The sequence below is a fragment of the Arachis duranensis genome, chromosome 8, assembly GCF_000817695.3.
Source record: "Arachis duranensis cultivar V14167 chromosome 8, aradu.V14167.gnm2.J7QH, whole genome shotgun sequence".
Taxonomy (NCBI): domain Eukaryota; kingdom Viridiplantae; phylum Streptophyta; class Magnoliopsida; order Fabales; family Fabaceae; genus Arachis; species Arachis duranensis.
Window position 1 is genome coordinate 12,184,013 of NC_029779.3, and position 18,994 is coordinate 12,203,006.

General features: G+C 33.5%; 3 protein-coding genes across 3 annotated transcripts; 2 read left to right on the forward strand and 1 right to left on the reverse strand.

Annotated features, from left to right (window-relative positions):
- Positions 1–2,277: 2,277 nt before the first annotated feature.
- LOC127741210 (pheromone-processing carboxypeptidase KEX1-like) lies at positions 2,278–3,845 on the forward strand. The gene is made up of 2 exons (XM_052253244.1): positions 2,278–2,297; positions 3,053–3,845. The coding sequence occupies exons 1-2, from the start codon at positions 2,278–2,280 to the stop codon at positions 3,843–3,845; spliced, it is 813 nt and encodes a 270-aa protein (XP_052109204.1).
- Positions 3,846–3,881: 36 nt separating this feature from the next.
- On the forward strand, positions 3,882–6,335 carry LOC107460758 (uncharacterized). Its single transcript, XM_016079146.1, has 3 exons — positions 3,882–4,724; positions 4,871–5,797; positions 5,892–6,335. The coding sequence occupies exons 1-3, from the start codon at positions 3,882–3,884 to the stop codon at positions 6,333–6,335; spliced, it is 2,214 nt and encodes a 737-aa protein (XP_015934632.1).
- A 544-nt stretch (positions 6,336–6,879) lies between these two features.
- Positions 6,880–7,351, reverse strand: LOC107460760 (uncharacterized). Its single transcript, XM_016079147.1, has 2 exons — positions 7,202–7,351; positions 6,880–7,125 (listed from the first exon to the last, which is right to left on the reverse strand). Exons 1-2 carry the CDS (start codon positions 7,349–7,351, stop codon positions 6,880–6,882), a joined length of 396 nt encoding a protein of 131 aa, XP_015934633.1.
- Positions 7,352–18,994: the final 11,643 nt, after the last annotated feature.

The following is an 18,994-nucleotide window of genomic DNA, read 5'->3' on the forward strand; positions in this document are numbered from 1 at the left end:
TATTAATGATTTAAACTCCCTTAATGTTAAATTTGGCATAAAAATATATTTTATTAAGTGATAATTACTATTTATTAAACTATCTTTTTTGCCAAAATTTCTGTAATTTTGATCATATTCGTACTAAGTATATACTAGTTCTATTTTTTTTAAATTACTTTTTACTTATTATATGTATATCAAAAATTAATTGCCAATCAATAGTAAAATAACATATATAAATATATACGACATATAGTAGTTGATTTTTATTAATTCGCATATAGTATTTTTGTCATTAATATGAAAATTTGCAAGTATATATATAAGAGAGAAACTTTTCATCGTAATTTATTTATGGTTTAATTATTCTATTAGTTCTTATAATTTTCTCAAATTTTTAATTAGATTTTTATTTTTTATTTTTAATTAGATTCTTATATTGCTTTTAATTTTATAATTAGATTCTTTCTCAATTAAAAAAAATAAAAATTTAATTAAAAATTTGATAAAAATATAGAGACAAATAGAATAATTAAACCTTTATTTATTTAACACGACTCTTTTAAAATTCTAACATTATATTTGTAGATTTTGTACTATTTACTTTGGATATGATCTAGCTCAATTATATATACTACTGGTGTTTACATGAGCCGTCTTCGATTAGTAATAAACACAAAAGAAGTAATCCTGTATATCTGGACAACTAAGTAACAAAAGATAGGCATGGACCACTTTATGCGAACTAGTGCGTGGACTCGCGAGAAAAATGAGTTCATTGAAAGCACGCGAAAATGTGCCGTGTCATGCGCATATATATTCGATTTGAGAAATGTTATTTTTACACTAAAATCAATCATTAAAATTAATTATTATATTTATGTATAAATATATATGTGATTTAGTTTATTTTTAATGTATATTTATATTTTAACATATATTTTATACTAGTGACTGACTTTAATAGTTAATTTTGATGTACATATAACATAACTCATTTATTTTTTGATTATGTATCTCTTAATTTAATAAATTAAAAACTAATCTTATATATACAAAATAAAATTCAAATTTTTCATATCTGTTTATATTTAAACGAGTACTCNATATACACATAATTATAAATATTAAATTAAATAAAATAGTTTTAAATTATTATCTTCTTAATATTAGTGGATAGAAAAATGCGTGGCGGAGGAGTTCATCACGTTACAAGGGAATTAAGGGTTTGTGGCATCTGCTGCTATATATATGGTCCCCCTCTAATATACTCGCCATCGCTGTATTAATATTCTTCAATTCATTCTTGTGTGATGATAAGACATACACCATGATAACTACTACACTCTTGTTTAAATACAACTTTTCAAGGCCACCCACTTACTATTATTATTCCAACCAGCGTTCAGGGATACAACTTTGAAGCAATACTTTGAGCCCTCTCGGTATCTATACATCAAGAGTATTTTTAAATAAGGTTACACATTTAAATATTTTTGTTAATTAAATTAATTTAACATTAATAAAAATTAATTATAAATAATATTATTTTAAGTTTTATTAATTAATTTGATTGAATTTGATTTATAAAAAATTTAAATGTGTAATATTATTCAAAATTTTTTGGACGAAGATCAGAATAGAATTAGACGAAAAATAAAAATTATTACTAAATTTAAAAAGCAAAAAGTATGTATATTGCATATGATAACTTTTTTTAGTATATTTTTAATTTTATCTTAAAAGAATCAAAACTTTTTTTAATCATTTATGTATTTAGAATAAAAAGTTTAGATGTACATTATAATTAGCCTATTAAAAGTAATTATTATATATTTTTATATAAATATATACGTATCTTAATTTATTTTTAATGTATGTTTTATATTTTAATATGTATTATATTTTAGTGACTGATTCTAAAGATTAATTTTAATGTATATTTAATACGATTATTTAAAAATTATATATTGTGTCGATTTATTCCCATAATAGATAAATCATATGATAACTTATGTATAAAATATATTTAGTATTATCATCTTTTAAAAAACAATTTAAGATGTACTAGCCAAATTTAATTTTACTTTATTTGCTTTCTTATTTGTTTTATGAAAAAGGTTTTGAGAGTCAAACTGCTAGCCAACATTATACTCAATATTTCTCACTTAAAATTGATGATTATTAAAAATAAATATCTAAAATTAAAAGCAATAAAACATCCAAAACTCAAGTAAAATGTATTTAAAAATCAAATAAAATAAAATTAGTTTAGAATATAGAATTTAAGAATTTATGGCAATTAAAGAGGGCAGGTAATCGATGATAGTAGGTCACATAATAGACTATTGGAGGATATTGAACCAGAGACAGGACTAATAGTAGAAAAAAAAAGTGGAACTAGAGGAAGCTAGTGCTGAAAATAAATTATAGGAGGTTAGACCATCAGCAATTGAACCCAAGAGAACTAGGAAGAAATCTAATTGGATGCAAGACTACATTGTGAATTAATGAATAAGAACTAGTATAATTCTATCTTTTGTCACTTTGATTAGTTAGTTACAGGATAGATATTATATAGTGAAATATCACAATAGAATAAGGGATAAGTACTTTTTTCGTCCCCAAGGTCTGGGGTCAAAATCAATTCCGTCCCTAAGTTTTTTTTGTTATTAAAATCATCCCGAATCTTTACAAACACATTAAAATCGTCCTTTCCCCAAATTACCAAATTTTTTGGACGCATTTGCCCCTGGGGTTCCATAACGTTTCGTTTATCATTCCCGCGAAACTCAATGAATATCTCATTTGCCAAAATATTACGCACATACAAAGGTGGTGTTTTATGTTGAATGATGCCCTAGCTGTGGTGTGTCATCATTGGAGGAGTACCTAAACTGCAGTAGGAGATTCGTAGCTACGGTGAGGAAGGAGTGGGTCCGGCATTGTCGTCGACATTGAGGTATGTATGCAGCATTTGTTACGGTTTTGTTTCCAGTTAGAAATGAACAGCTTCTGTTAGTGTGTTAGTATTGCGAGGGGTTGATTTGGTTTTTCTTCTGTCTTTTAGGAATGGGAAGCTTTACGCTGACTGTGTACCATGGGGTCGATTTGGTTATGAGGAAGGGACGTTCCGGTATTTAGGGGGAGAGAAGACAGTTATCAAAGATGTTGATAGTGATTGCTGGTCTTTGTTTGAGGCATATGCGGAGCTGAGGCAGTTCGGATACACCAGAGAGGACATTTCAGCTCTGTGGTATAAGGATCCATGTAGTGAATGGATAGAGAATGCCCTGAAATTATTTGCTACGGATAAAGATGCACTTAAGATGTGCAAAATAGCAAACTTGATGGGGCATGTTGAGGTGTTTGTCATGCATGTGGTTGAGGATGCAGAAGAATTTCCTGAAGCTGGATTTATTGATGTGGGAGGCCGAACAGAGGAGAATCTGGGTAATGAGTTAGTGGTTTATGAGGGTGAAAAAGATGAAGAGATGGAAAATGATGATGTGCAAAAGGGCAGTGAAGGAGATAAGTTAGATACTGATGTGGGAGCTGAAAATGAACTGGCTGAGACAAATAGCGATGATGACAGCGATGATGAGGAGTTTATTCCATCTGATCCTGAGGGTGATAGTGCAGAGGAGGTTCATTTTACAGATAGTGATGAGGAATATGATGATGAGAGTGGGTTTGAGATTGATACAACTGTGAAGGGTAGTAAGAAGGTTGATAAAGATAAAGGCGTTATGAATGGCGATTTTAGTGATGAGGAAGGCTTTAATAGTGAAGAAGTGGACTTGGAGTATGAGCTTGGTGTTGGTTCAGTTGATGAGGAAGTAGAAGGGGAAGATAAGAATTAGGCAAGGTGTTATCCAATTCATAAGGATTGTAAAGACATGAATAGTTACAAGTGGGAGGTGGGAACAGTTTTTGCTTCAAGAGAGGAATTCAAGGACACTGTGACATCGTATGCAGTACAAACGAGAAGGGGACTTAGGTATGCGAAGCTTGATTTGGTTAGGGTGAGGGCTGTTTGTCAGCCTGGGTGTCCTTTCTGGTTATATGCTGCTAAGATGAAAGAGGAAGAAACTTGGCAGCTTCGGTCCGTGAACCTTAAGCACACTTGTGGCCAGTCTCATAGGGTGGGGATAATGCATACTTCTTGGCTGAGTAGGGCTTTTAAGAAAAAGGTTGAACATAATCCGAGGGTTCAGATCAAGAAATTGGTGAACAAGGCACAAAGGAAATGGAATCTGACAGTTACAACCTCAATGGCAGCTAGGTCAAGGCAAGCGGCGTTGGATGAGATACAAGGCGAGTATAGGAAGCAGTACAACAGGATTGGTGATTACTGCTATGAATTGCTCCGTTCTAATCCAGGATCCTCAGTGACTCTGAAGGTACAGAGGTCCCCTGACTTTGAGCATGAGCAGCAACACTCATCTTTGAACAACTATTGCATATTTCAGAGACTTTATGTATGCCTAGACGCCTGCAAGAAAAGCTTTCTGCAATGTAGAAAGTTCATTGGGTTAGATGGCTGCTTTCTGAAAACACCTCAAGGAGGGCAGCTGTTGACTGCTATAGGATGGGATCCGAATGATCAGATGCTCCCTATAGCCTATGCCGTTGTGGAGTCAGAGACGAAAGATAGCTGGACTTGGTTCCTGAGGCTCTTAATTGATGACTTTGGGTCGGACACAATTGGCAGGGCAACCTTCATGTCTGATCAGCAGAAGGTAAATGATTTTGTGTGAAATTGTTAGACATTCCTCATTTAACATACTTATGCATAGTCAGTAGTATGAGAGTATAACTTAATATTAGCTTCCTCATTTAACTTAATATGAACCTAATATTATGCATAATTACCTGTTTTTGGTAGGGGTTACTGCCAACTTTTTATGAGGTGATCCCATGTGTGGATCACAGGTTCTGTGTTCGCTATCTATACAGCAACTTCAGAAAAAAATTCCCTGGACTGCACTTGAAGCAACTGATGTGGAAATGTGCTAAAGCTACACACTGGAAGGACTGGGAGAGAGAAATGGCAGTGGTCCGAGTGGCAAATGTGGAGGCTCACAGGCATCTCAACTCTATTCCTCCTAGATTCTGGAGCAGGTCCAGGTTTACCTTTAACTCCAAATGTGATACCCTTGTAAACAATATGTGTGAAAGCTTTAATAGGGCTATAGTGGATTCTAGGGAGAAGCCCATCATAACTATGCTAGAAGAAATCAGGGTATACCTAATGAGTAGATGGGCTGTTAATAGAGAAAGAATTAAAAAGTTCAATGGAACAATTTTACCTAGAATTAGGAAAAAGATAGAGAGAAGAGGAAGGGCAGCCGGTGAGTGGAGGCCTTACTGGTCTGCTGCACAAACTTATGAGGTTGTCAATGGGTTAAGCAAATATGCTGTTGATTTGTCTCTTCGTGAGTGTTCATGTAGGAAATGGCAGCTAAGTGAAATTCCCTGCACTCATGCCCTCAGCTGTATAAACTTCAAGGGTCTTGACTTGGAAGCGTATGTAGATGACTGCTACAAGAGAGATGCATATGTCAAGTGTTATGAATCCGTCATCAACCCTGTCAATGGCCCAGATTTGTGGCAGCAGACTAATTTCGACGATGTCATGCCACCCCCTTATCGGAAGCCTAGTCACAGACCAGTAAAAAAAAGGAAAAGAGGACCTGAGGAATCAGAGGTAACATGCCAGACACACATGTCTAGGAGGGGGCAGATACAGAGATGTTCAAAGTGTGGTGGAGCAGGTCACAAGAGAGGAAGGTGTAGCAATCCACCCCTCCTTGTAAGTTTAGTTCAATTTATGAATGTTATGGTTTATTGCTATGTTTTCCATATGTATGTTAGGGTTTATCTGTCTCCTTCTTGGTGTATTGCAGGCCCAACCAGCTAAACAAACTGCTGCCAACACTGCTACTAGAGGAAAGAAAAGGTCAATTCCTAAACCTGCTATGCAAGCTGCTACCAGAGGGAGGAAGAGGTCCAAAGCACAAGAAAATTCATCATCACAGCCCCAACCAGCCACCAGCTCAACCCCAATAACCATGTCCAAGTCATCCTATTCCCAGCCCATCACCAAGCCCACAACACCTGCAACTAGGCCCAATTCAAGACCAGCAGCTACTGCCCAACGAAGGCCCAACGTGAAGCCCATGAAAAGCTCAGCCCAACCACCACCATCTGCCAAGGAGAAGGGTGCATCCAGTTCAAGGCAACCTGCTATGAGCAAGGTCTCCTTCACCCACAACATTGCACTACATGTTTCTCCAAGGAAGTTGAGGCTGATGGCAAAACTGCCTCCAAGGGAATGGGGAAAACTTTAACAATGTTTAGTAACTATTTAAGATGTTAGCTGCTTAGTGCAGATCTATTTTGATGATACTGTGTGTTTGTTAGATTTCAGTTAGATGGGAACTTATTACATAGTCTTTATGTCTAAGGTTGTCTAAAAGTGAAGAGAATTACTGCTGTTTTGATATAAGTCCAACTCTCATCTGGTTTAATGTATGCTTTAAGACTATTACCCTTGGGTTGTTAATGAATGATGTCACACAATTATGTTTTGGTATATCTGTTTCTGCTATGAATCTGATTTTGTGCAATTACTCTATAGTACAAGTTATGCATTACTAAAACAGACACAAAGCAACAATCATATTTCATCTCAACCATTTCCACTTTCATTGCAATATCTTCTGAAATTACAGACACACTCCAACACTTACATAGACATATAATCACCTACAACAACCACTGTCAATACCAAATAATATCCAGCCACAGCAGCATTTTTTTAATTACATAAACTAGACTTCAATGCCTAAGTACAAAGTAAGTAAAATTGCACTATTTTCTAGCCAGCTTTCATCAACCAAGCTTCAGAGGCACCAAACATGGTAAACCCAGGTTCTGGTTCAACAACCCCTGCAGCCAGCAACATAAACAACCAACCCAGCCAACCAAGCATAACATTGCAGCAACCTTCAGCTTCCACTCAGATGCCTTCACGTCTGCCTTGAGGGCTACAACTTTTCTCTTCAACCTTGTAACATGCGGATCTTCGCTTCCAGCTTCTGGGTCTGCCCAGCGAAAAAACTGACATTCTTCATTAACCTACATGAGCCCACCATACTCAGTTTCCAGATACAAAACTTTCGGATAAGCTGAGATCAAAAATTCATTAACTCACCTCATAGTAGACGCAGCCCCAGAAGCGGCGACCTGGGTTTTCTTTGGTTCCCGAGACTCGCAACACTGGTCTCTCTCCATGCCCACAAAGAACCCCCCTCTTCTGCCCAGACCCTCTGCTCCGAGACGACCTAGAGCTCTCCGACGCCATTGTTGGATTCAAGCCCTAACCCTAGTAGAAGCTTCCTGATTCTCGTTTCGGTGAGTGGAGGGGAAGGTTTTTAATTCACAATACTTAATTACATATATCATTATGTACTTCAACTACCAGCAACAACCCCAGGGGCAAATGCGTCCAAAAAAATTGGTAACTGGGGGGAAGGACGATTTTAATGTGTTTGTAAAGATTCGGGATGATTTTAATAACAAAAAAAGCTTAGGGACGAAATTGATTTTGACCCCAGACCTTGGGGACGAAAAAAGTACTTATCCCATAGAATAATTAGTTAGAGAAATTTTTGGGATCATTTCCATAGGAGTGAACTTCCACTTGAATAGAAGTATATATTTTTTATAACCCCTTTTCATCTTCTTTTTCATTAATTTAATAATTCTGTTCATACAATTTCTTATCTATAATCTTATTTTCTAGCTTAACATTTGGTGCTTTCATTGAGAGAGATGACCATCTCCGATGAACTCACTTAGCATGCAGATATTGTTGCACTTCAACGCGATCACATTGAAGTCTCAAGTCAAATCGGAGCCACCAATGCTCGGATGGATGAGATGAGCATTCTTTGCGAGAAATTTAAGTAATGATAAAAGATGCCTTGAAGATAAAGAGAATTGAACCAAACTCTGACGAGAGAGGAAGGCACATAGCTCCAGAGCTCAGTGGAGCATTGGCTCCTCTCAGATCATGAATCGCACTCTCAAGACCGATCTTCTGTTGTTTGATGGAGAGAAGGTAGAGGAGTGGGTATTCAAGGCCAGAGAATATTTCAAATCGTATTCGGTTCCAACCAAAATACGAGTATGTATGCTCTCTTTTCACTTCTTTGGACTTGCATACTCCTGGTACAGATGGATCATCAATAACAATATAAGACATATCTGAGAGTCATTTCTGAATGCTTTGTTGGTTTGATTCGATCAAAGCCAATTTTATGATCCGAAGACGACTCTTAAGGAGCTGAAATAAACTAATAGTGTTGTTGAATATCAAAGTTTGTTTGAGAAAATCTCCAACCATGTGATAGGCCTCAGTGAATAATGGTTAATATCCCTTTTTGTAGTTAGACTGTAGGACTATCTCAAGTGTATGTGAACTATTATTTGCCAAATCTACCATTTATGTTACTACCATTTTGTTAGCCAAGCTGCATGTGAACAAAAATTCACAATACACAAATCCATCACATAAAAAACACACTACAACAAATACAACCAACACTACTATTTTTAATCGCCCCAATGCAACCACCCTAAAAATCCCAACCTAAAATCCAATTTCAACCCAGTTTCAATTTATACGCCTAATTAAAACATCCACACAAATCATACTCCACCCTTCAAGAAACTGTCGACATTAGAAATTAAACTTAAAAGGAAGAAGGGCATATGCTATCATTGTGAGAAAAAGTGATTTCTAGGGTATAGATGCAAAATCACTTGTTACCTACTCATTAGGAAGGAAAAAATGCAAGAGTTACTTAAGAAGTCAGATTTGGAAGTGGTGCAAACCCCCTTGGTGGCTAGCTCGGTGGTAGTAAAACCAATTCAATTAGAAATTAGCTTCAGTGCTATAGTGGGACAGTATCAACCCACTACCTTTCAATTGAAAGGAATGTATAAAGAGCAACCAGTGATGGTATTGATTGATGGAGGAAGTTTCTACAATTTTTTGAAGGTTAGTGTTGCAAAAAAATTATATTTTTCTATTACACAAATTACACCACTACAAGTTTTAATGGGCAATGGAGATATAATAGGATGCAGAACTGCATGTGAGGAGGTCCCTCTTATCATGCAAGGCTACCAATTTTTTGTTAATATCTTTGTGATGGAATTACAATGTGATGATACTGTCCTTGGGGTTCAATGGCTTATGTGTCTAGGGTACGTCTAGACTCAGTATGGCTGCTAACCATTGAGTTTGTGGTGAATGGCATTGCCATGAAACTTTAAGGAAAATGTTTATTACAAGTTGAGGCTATTAACAACAAGATGTTGCAGAAATTGGTGACTGCTGATGTTGTGACCACCTTATATCATCTTAAAATGCTTTAGATAGCAGAGATAGAAAGCTAGTGTGTCTCCAATTTCAACTGAGTTGCAACCCATTCTTGAGGAGCACAATGCAGTCTTGGATGAGTCCACTGCACTTCCACCACATCGAGAGATTGATCACCAAATTCACCTAGTTCTAGGGTCTCAACTGGTGAGTATAAGACCCTACAAGTACCCCACTTCCAAAAGGAAGAAATAAATTGATTGGTAGCTGAAATGTTAGACGCAGACATCATTCATGAAAGTCAAAGTGTTTTCTCGAGCCATATCCTATTGGTGAAGAAAAAGAATGGTAGTTAGCAATTTCTGTAGACTATAGAGTGCTCAATGCCATTACGGTTAAGGATAAGTTTCTTATTCCGACGATAGCGGAGATTTTGGATGAACTATTCGGTGCTGAATTTTTCTCTAAGATTGATATAAGATCTGACTATCACCAAATCCACATGAATGATAAGGCTATACCAATGACCATTTTCTGGACCTACCAAGGCCACTATGAGTTTGTAGTGATGCCCTTCGGGCTCACCAATGCTCCTTCAACTTTTCAAGCAACTACGAATATGATCTTTCGGCTTATTTGCGAAAGTTTATTGCTGTATTTTCTTTATGATATTTTGGTGTATAGTAAGACATGAGAGGAGCATCTCCAATACTTAGCTTTGACCCTTACTACTTTGGCTCAGCATCATCTTTTTGCCAAGAGATCCAAATGCCTCTTTGGACATGGCAAGTTGAATACCTTGGTCATGCTGTGGGTGTCGAGGGAGTGAAGGTGGATCTCTCTAAGATTGACTCTATTCAAGCATAACCAAAGCCAACGGCATTGAAGCAACTACGGGATTTCCTAGGCCCAACGGGATACTATCAAAAATTTGTTAAACGATATGCCCACATTGCGCACCCGCTTACCGAGTTGTTGAAGAAAAACTTCTTTTGGAGGCAAGAGGCAAATCGAGCATTTTTTGAACTGAAGGCTCCGATGATTTAAACTCCGGTGCTAGCTCTTCCAAACTTTTCAAAACAGTTCACTATTGAGACCGATTCGTCTCATATGGGAGTAGCTAGGGGTTGTATTATCCTAGGAGGGCCACCCTATTGCACACTTTAATAAGAAACTTTGCAATAAAATGATGCTATCGTCTGCCTATCTGAGAGAGCTCTATGCCATCACGCAAGCTATTGCTAAATGGCGTCATTACTTCTTAGGCAAACAGTTCATTATCAAAATAGATCATCAGGGACTCAAGGAGCTTATATCTCAAGTGGTTCTCACTCTGAATCGGCAATACTATTTGACTAAGCTACTTGGATATGATTTTGAGATTCAATATCGACTGGGATGTTTGAATCAAGTTGCTAACACTTTATCTCGTCACCCTAATGTACTACCACAGGCAGAGTTTCAAGCCATCTCCACAATGTAGAATTATCTAATTCAATCTTTGAATGATGCTAATGCGCATTGCGAGGAGTTCCAGAATTTGCACCAACAATTAAAGGCGGGCAAACTGGACCCCGCATATATGGCTAAGAATGGAATTTTGTTGTACTAAGGCTATGAGTGGGTGCCAGACTATCAAGGGGTGAGGCAAACACGACTACACGAGCTCCACTCTTCGCTGCGAGATAGACATGGGGTTCTTAAGACCTATAAGGCTCTAAGTGACTTGTTTTTTTGGCCCCGAATGATGGTGGATGTGTAGCGGTACATTGAGCAGTGCATAGATTGTCAAGTCACTAAATACATGTTGGCTAAAACACAAGGGTTGGTCCTACCGTTACCAATTTCATTGAAGTCATGGGAGGAAATTTCGTTGGATTTCATTGTGCAATTGCCAAAGTCAATTAGTTTTAATGTTATCTTAGTGGTGATGGACAAATTTAGCAAGTTAGGACACTTTACCTTGTTGAAACTGGGTTTCACTGCCAAAGACACAACGAAAGCTTTCACCACTTTAATGGTTAAGCTACATGGTTATCCTGCAGCTATGGTCTCAGACAGGGACCCAATTTTCATGAGCAGATGCTGGAGAAATTTATTTGAATTTAATGGAACTAAACTATATTTCAGTACAACATATCACCCTTAGAGCGACAAACAAACTGAGGTTATAAACAAAACGCTGGAATAGTACCTACGTGTATTCGCTCACTTCTATCCCTCTTAATGGGATTCCTACCTAGCTTGGGCAGATGGCTATTGACATGTCACCTCATGAACCATTCTATGGCTATGTTCTTTGCTCATTACCAGGATACATTCCAGATTTAGTTCAAGTGTTAGAGGTGGATGACTTTTTACGCGTTAAGGACGCTCTGGATAGGAAATCATGTTTTACCCTGCAGTGTGCTCAGGAAAAAATGTGGTGACAAGCAAATGCACACTAGTGGAACAACAAATTTTAGGTAGGGGATTGGGTACTATTGAAGAATAAACCATATAGGCAATTATCACTCATAAGGACTCAATATAATAAGTTGCGAAAACGATTTTATGGACCTTATCAAATTAAACAGAGGATAAGGAAGGTAGTTTACTGTCTCGAGTTGCCACCCACTTATGTGTTCTACTCGATTTTTCATGTGTCTGTGCTAAAACAATTCCATGGACCACTACCAGCGGAACCTCCCTCGATGGCTGACTTTCCATCTTCACTTCAACTAAATCCCTTGCAATTCTGGGATGGCGTTGTGTCACCACGTCGGACGGACCTCACACCCAAGTTCTTGTGGATTGGGAAGGAGCTTCACGTGAGGAGACAACTTGGGAGGACATCGAGGAGTTACACATGTTATTTTTTGAATCAGACCTTGTGGACAAGGTTACAGTGGAGGGAGGGATGATTGATAGGCTATTGGAGGATATTGGGCTAGAAACAAGACCAGTAGCGGAAGAAATGGTAGAATTTGAGGAAGCTAGTGTTGAAAGTGAATTAGAGGAGGTTGGGCCATCAACAATTGACCCAAGCGAACCATGAAGAAACCCAATTGAATACAAGATTACATTGTGAATCAATGAATAGGGACTACTATAATTCTATCTTTTGCCATTTTGGCCAGTTAGTTACAAAATAGATATTATATAGTGAAATATCACAATGAAATAGTTAGTTAGAGGAATTTTTAGGATCATTTATGTAGGAGTGAGTTTTCACTCGAATAGGAGCATATCTTTCTTGTAATCCATTTTCATATTCTTCATACATCAATTTAATAATTATACAGTTCATATAATTTCTTATCTACAATCTTATTATCTAGCTTAATACCACATGTGGCAGGGCCGATGTAAGACTTGGAATTTTCGAAAAATATTATTATGAGTTAATTTCGATTTATTTATTCATTAAGTACTTTAATCTTGGAAATTATTTTATTAAAGATAATTAAAGCAAATTTTGATTAATTGAATTTAAAATAATTTAAGGTTTTATTTAATTTTATAATTATCAAATTTTTTATATTTAAATTATAAAGTTTAGTAATTATAAAATAATAAGAATTTTACATGAATTGGTTTAAATAATTGAAATTTCAGAATTTAATACTTTAATTTTTATGAGCAAAGAAAATTAATTATATTATTTCTAATTTTAAATTAAAATACTTGGAACAGATTGATAATTAAATAGTACTTTATAGATATTATTATTGAATTAAGATTGATTTTTAATTACTCTATTACCTATAATTTTATTAAAATTACCTAAGCTACCCAAAAAAAGATGAAAATTAGGCCTTTCTGGATTGCGCCGGCGTGGCTGTGACCGCCAAAAACTGCCACTGGAGCCCCTGCCTTCTTGGTAAGCATTTTTATTTCTGGAACCTTTGAAAATCATTATTTCAATATAGGTTGTTAGAGATTCTGAGCTGTTGGTACCTTAGGGATTTGATTCCGGTGATTGCAAGTCAAAATTGGGGTTGCTGCCACTCTTTCTCGTTTTGTTTGAATCGCGTCGCCGCATCTCTGGATGTCGGGAATGACATCATGGCTACTGGGACCACCGCTTGAGCCGTTGTTTTTCGGTTCAGTGTTTTTTCTTAGTTACGGTAAGAGTTTTTGTTCCTGAAACTCCTTTAGTCATTGTTCTGTTATCTTAGCTGAGGTTTTGCAGCGTTATTTGTTACATGATTGAGTTTCGGTTATTATATATTGTGATTAGAGTTGCTATGGTTGCTATGAAAGTGGTTTGAAGTTGAGGTTGTGGTTGCCGTCGTTGCGGGCCAAGAGAAAATGAGTTTGTGACGCGTTCTTGAGTTTTCGAGTTTCGACTATTCGAGGTAGGGGCGCTTTCCTTTAACTCATTTTAATCGGGTTTGTATTTGGTTTAAGGTTATTATGAAGATGATTGGATTCTGGCTGCTTCTGAATATTGCTTTGAAAAGTTGGTTTGATAAAATACTATGAAAAGTGATTTCTGGATTTAGAGTTAATTTGATATTGAAAATGAACCGATATTGGAAATGGGTTCTATTGAATTATTGGATAAGATTCTGAGATTTGGAAATGATTTTTGGTATTGAATTTAGTTTAGTTTATTGAAAACGGTTGAAAGGAGTTTGAGAAATGGTTTAGATGGGACTCGAGAAGGGTGGTAGAGTCCAAATTTTAGAGGATATGCTGCTGAAATTTTTATAAAACTCTGAGTATTTGTTTGAAGCATTCTTTAAAAAGAAAATTGGATTTAAGAATCAAATTATTTGATTTTGAATTATTTCAAAAAGAATTACGTTTGAGTTCGATTGTTAAAAAAGTAATTACGTATGTGATTTTGATTTATTAAGAAAAATTTTATGTTCTGTATATGGTTTATTAAGAAAATATTATTCTTGAGTTTTAATGTAGTAAGAAAATGATTATATTTTGAGCGTGATTTGTTAAGAAATGAATTACGTCTAGTTTGGAATTATTGATGAACGAAATGAGAGGTGTGATAATGAAGGATAATGATTGCGTATGATTGAGGTATGCTGATGAATGAGACATGATTGAGAAGGATGTGGATATTAATGAATTATAATTGAAATATTCATATGGCTTATTTATTTGAATTATCTGAGATACGAGTTTTCTTGGGTAAAGTACCATGGTTTGCCACCACGTGTTCCAGGTTAAGACTCAATACGCTGTTGGCCCTACGACGTAAGGGTGACCGGGCACTTATAAATTCTCGGAAATGGTACCCCCATTGAGCTATTTGATATATATATGAGAAAAAGCTATGCATAGACTCATGGGGATGCGCATCGGGGGACTGTCCAATGGTTAGCTACCAGGACATGTCGGGTTGGCTGTATAACCGATAGATGAGCTCATTAGCCATAGGACAGGCATACATCATATGCATTTGTATGTTTTGCTTGAGCTTGAATTTGTTTTGGGTTTGCCTAATTGCTAAACTGTTATTAACTGCTATCTGAGCTATTTGCTGTAACTGCTATCTATACCTGTGCTTTTCTTGTCTGTTTTGCTTGTGTTTGTTCTGATGTGGTACTTTCGAGATTATTGATGATGAGATGATGATTGTGTTGATTGATTATGTGATAGGTTGAAAGCTGTGATTGGTTTCTGATTGAGTTATTAGTAAAGTATGAAAAATCAAGTTGGTTCAACATAGACTTATTGAACCTATGCTTGGAACAAGTTGGTCATTCATACAGTTTAGGAAACCGATTAAGATTCTCTTACAAGAAAAGAAAGATTTTGGATTTTCTGAAAAATAAATAGTTTCTTTGAAAAGTTTTGGATGATTAACCGTTGATTTTTAAAAGATTCATATGACGAACAATAATCACTGCCTTAAAACCAATTCTTTTCTTTATACGTATCTTCTTATAACAATTCTTAAACCCTCTACTGAGAACCCTTTCGAGGATGATGTTCTCACCCCCTACAGAATTTTTCTTTTCAATGACAGATTCAAGAAGCTTTGGCACGAAGCCACGATTCGAACTACGGAGTTTTGCATATATATATATGTGTGTGTGTTTTCCTTTTCTGTTTATGATTTAGTTTTAGATTTTATTTTACCCCTCGTCATTTGTCATTTTGAGAATTTAGAGGGGCAGAACTTGTATATTAAGAAGTTTTGAATAAGTTTATGTATTATTACATAAATATAATATGTGACTATATGATTTTTAAAGTAAAGGTTTTCCGCTTTCATAATTAAAAATTGGGTTCATATTTATGAAGGCTCAATATTAAATAAATATAGTATTAAAATAAAGGATTAAAAGTAAGTAATATTTGAATTTTTAGTACGATCATGAAGTGTTAAAAATAAGGGTATTACAGCAGATAATAATTGTGATATCTAATGATAGTAGGTAAAATTAAAGTGTTAGAAGAAAATATTAAAAAAAAATAAAAGAATAATTAAAAAAATAAAATAAATAATTTTTTTATGTGTTGACTTAAATGAGCTGATTCTTTATTAGTTCTATAACCCTATTCTTGTTTCATTCATAAGTTACAACAAATTTACCTTTCAAAATATGACCGAAATTGATAAATTTATAGTTGTTTACAACCAGATTGAACCGACCAATTTAAATAAAAATCAATGATTTGACCAAATTGAAACTTTTGGATAGAATTGTAATCGACCTGATCAACGACGATTAAATTTGTTGAAAATCATCTTGTTCGCAACAAAATGGGTTGCAGAAAACCGTAATATATATAAGGGAAAATTTTACTCCCCTCTTTCTATTTTATAAATGTATATTCTTTTTCTTTTTAACTTTTAAAAAAAATTTTTTTTAATCCATTTTAAATATTTTGTGTTAACTAATATTAATTTTATCCATTTTAAAAAAAAAATAAATTATTTTTTGAAAAAAAAATATCTATTAGCAAAAATATTATTTTTTATTACTAAATTTTGCTTATCAAAATACCTTTTAATAAAAATTTTTTATTAATTAAATTGTATTTTTATCAAAATATTTTAAAAAAAATTAATAATTAAATTATTTTTTCTAAGATACCTACCCTTCAATAATTTTTTAATTATTAAATTGTGATTTTACCAAAATTTTTGTTAGCAATTATTAAAAATAAAAATTTTTGTTAATGAATATTTTTTAAAAAAATAATTTATTTTTCTTAAAAGATGGATAAAATTAATATTTGTTAACACAAAAAATTTAAAATAGATTAAAGAAGAGATTTTTTAAAAGTTAGAAGGGAGGAGAATGTACATTTATAAAATAAATGAGAGAAGAGTGTCATTTTAGCATCTCAGATAAGAGAGGAGTGAAATTTTCTTTATAAATAAACTCCTATGGAGGTCCACGGTGCACCACCAGCAAGGCATTTGGAATTAATTCCAAAATTGCAAGCCAATTTTAATTATCATTTATTTTTTTTTGTAATTGACATTTATTATTAATTTAATAACCATTATTTTCATCTTAATAACCAAATGGTCATAATAAATATTATTTATTAATTTTATGCCTATAAAAATAAATTTATATCTATTTTCAAGAAGAACTCACATGATAAATTTTAAGATCTGAATTACTTTACTATTTTTATATATTTTTTATACTTACTTGAACAGAGTGTTTTTCACGGTTATCTACCCTTCATGCGTTTTTCTTCTTGTGGAAGTAAACATCTTCTATATATGAAGAAACAAGTTCAATTCTCTTTATAATAAGATATGTTTTGAGTTTGAAATTCTAATACTCAATTCTTTTCTCAATTTTATTTTGAGTTTAAAATTTTAATCTTATTTTTTTTAATTCTAAGATTAATAATTTTATAAACTTTTATCAATCTTTTTCAATTATTACTCCATTCTATAATTATAATTGTTTATGATTTACTGTGATTATTGATTTATTGCAACAACCTTTATCATCATTTATCAATTATTAGATATGTATTTTTTGTAAAAAGAGAAATTATAATTTACAGAAAAACAATGAATTTTTTCATTCAAGCAGTTGATTGATTAGTGAATAAAAATTTTATTCCGTTTACAATAATCAATTATTTACAAGCAAAAGTTCAGTTTTTTCTGTTTCTAGTCAATCGATTTTATTACTTATCTAATTAATGAATTGAGGGATTCAATTGATTAGTTGAACTATCCAATTGATTGGATATCTTCAGAATTTATATATATATAAACAACAATCAATTGATTGAAAGATTTTTCTAATGGATTATATTTACAACAAATACGTTTTTTCGATTATTTATGCTATTAAACAGATTAACAACAACAATAACAAAGCCTTGTCCCACTAAGTGGGATCGGCTATATTAAACAGATCAAACATACAATATATTATATAAAATTTTCTCAAATAATTTATATTGTTTCTCTTTTTTTTAGTAATAGTTTAATTCAAAAGAATAATAAAGATTGAATCTTAATTTTATAATATAATATTTGAATTTGAGAAATCAAATTAGTAGAAATTATTCCTACATCAAACTTCATAAAACATATTAAACTAGAATTAAGGTCACCATTGATAGATGTTCTATTTTTTCTATGATTTTAAATTATTAGTGATAGAGTTGTAAAGATAAAATAGATGATGAATAATAAAATTATAATTTATAAAATAAAAAATAAATTTTAAAATTAAATAATATATAAAAAATTAATTAATAAATAAAATTTAAAATAGACTATTTAGCAGTTATTAAAAAACTTAAAAAACATGTTTTATTATGGGACCATTTAATAGTCCAAACATTCTGAGACTGTCGAATTCTTTGCTTGGTTACTTGGACAGGATTTTTTTTACTTTCTGAACTAAAGCTCTATTGCCAACTTGGCTAATGAAATAAACTAGCGATAAAGACTAAATTCAAAACTTTTTAAATTTTATCAGATTAAAATAAAAAAAAAATATTACAAAAATAAAAAGCAAGTATTTTATTTGCAGAGAGAAAAACTTATTTAATTATGCTGAAATTACTGTTTTTGTTAAATTGTCTAATAATGATGATTTTGCTTTGCACACCTAGCTAGTGTAACACTTTTCTCATAATGTATATTTAATTTATTGGTATATATTTTTAACTTTTAACATCAACTCTATATAGTTATATACATATATGTGTGTGAGAGAGAGAGAGAGAGAGATCAGGGAATAACCGAAGAGGGAAAAAGGAGCCACAGAAATATAATTAGGCAGATTTCAATCAATAAGTGACAAAGACAACCTATAGCATACTAATAATGAAGATTTGTTTGTGAGACTTCTAAATAGTTTACATTAGGATAATCTAATTATCTTGGATTTTAAGGGCCATGTATAAATACCAGGGCATTGACATTCAAAGATGCCTTGTTTGATGAATGATTGTGGATTTAGTGCAAGTCAATTTCCTTCTGAAGTGTCCGTCCCTTAATTTTCAAATTCTCAACAATAATTTAGGGCAAATTAAATATAAAATAATTAACGACTATCATAATAAATTTTTTAAAATAATTGAAAATATATGTGTGAGCATTTTTGTATGATTATTAACGACTATCATAAAGAGTTGTTAGGATTTTTATAATTATTAACTTATCAATAAAAA

Excerpts from the sequence above, each read along its gene's own strand:
- LOC127741210 (XM_052253244.1), top strand. The coding sequence starts at position 2,278 with ATGGCAATTAAAGAGGGCAG. Across the intron at positions 2,298-3,052 it reads ATGGCAATTAAAGAGGGCAG|GAATGGGAAGCTTTACGCTG; the intron begins GTAATCGATGAT and ends TCTGTCTTTTAG.
- LOC107460758 (XM_016079146.1), top strand. The coding sequence starts at position 3,882 with ATGAATAGTTACAAGTGGGAGGTGGGAACAGTTTTTGCTTCAAGAGAG. Across the intron at positions 4,725-4,870 it reads TCATGTCTGATCAGCAGAAG|GGGTTACTGCCAACTTTTTA; the intron begins GTAAATGATTTT and ends TGTTTTTGGTAG. Across the intron at positions 5,798-5,891 it reads GTAGCAATCCACCCCTCCTT|GCCCAACCAGCTAAACAAAC; the intron begins GTAAGTTTAGTT and ends GGTGTATTGCAG.
- LOC107460760 (XM_016079147.1), bottom strand. The coding sequence starts at position 7,351 with ATGGCGTCGGAGAGCTCTAGGTCGTCTCGGAGCAGAGGGTCTGGGCAG. Across the intron at positions 7,126-7,201 it reads GGGGCTGCGTCTACTATGAG|GTTAATGAAGAATGTCAGTT; the intron begins GTGAGTTAATGA and ends GGGCTCATGTAG.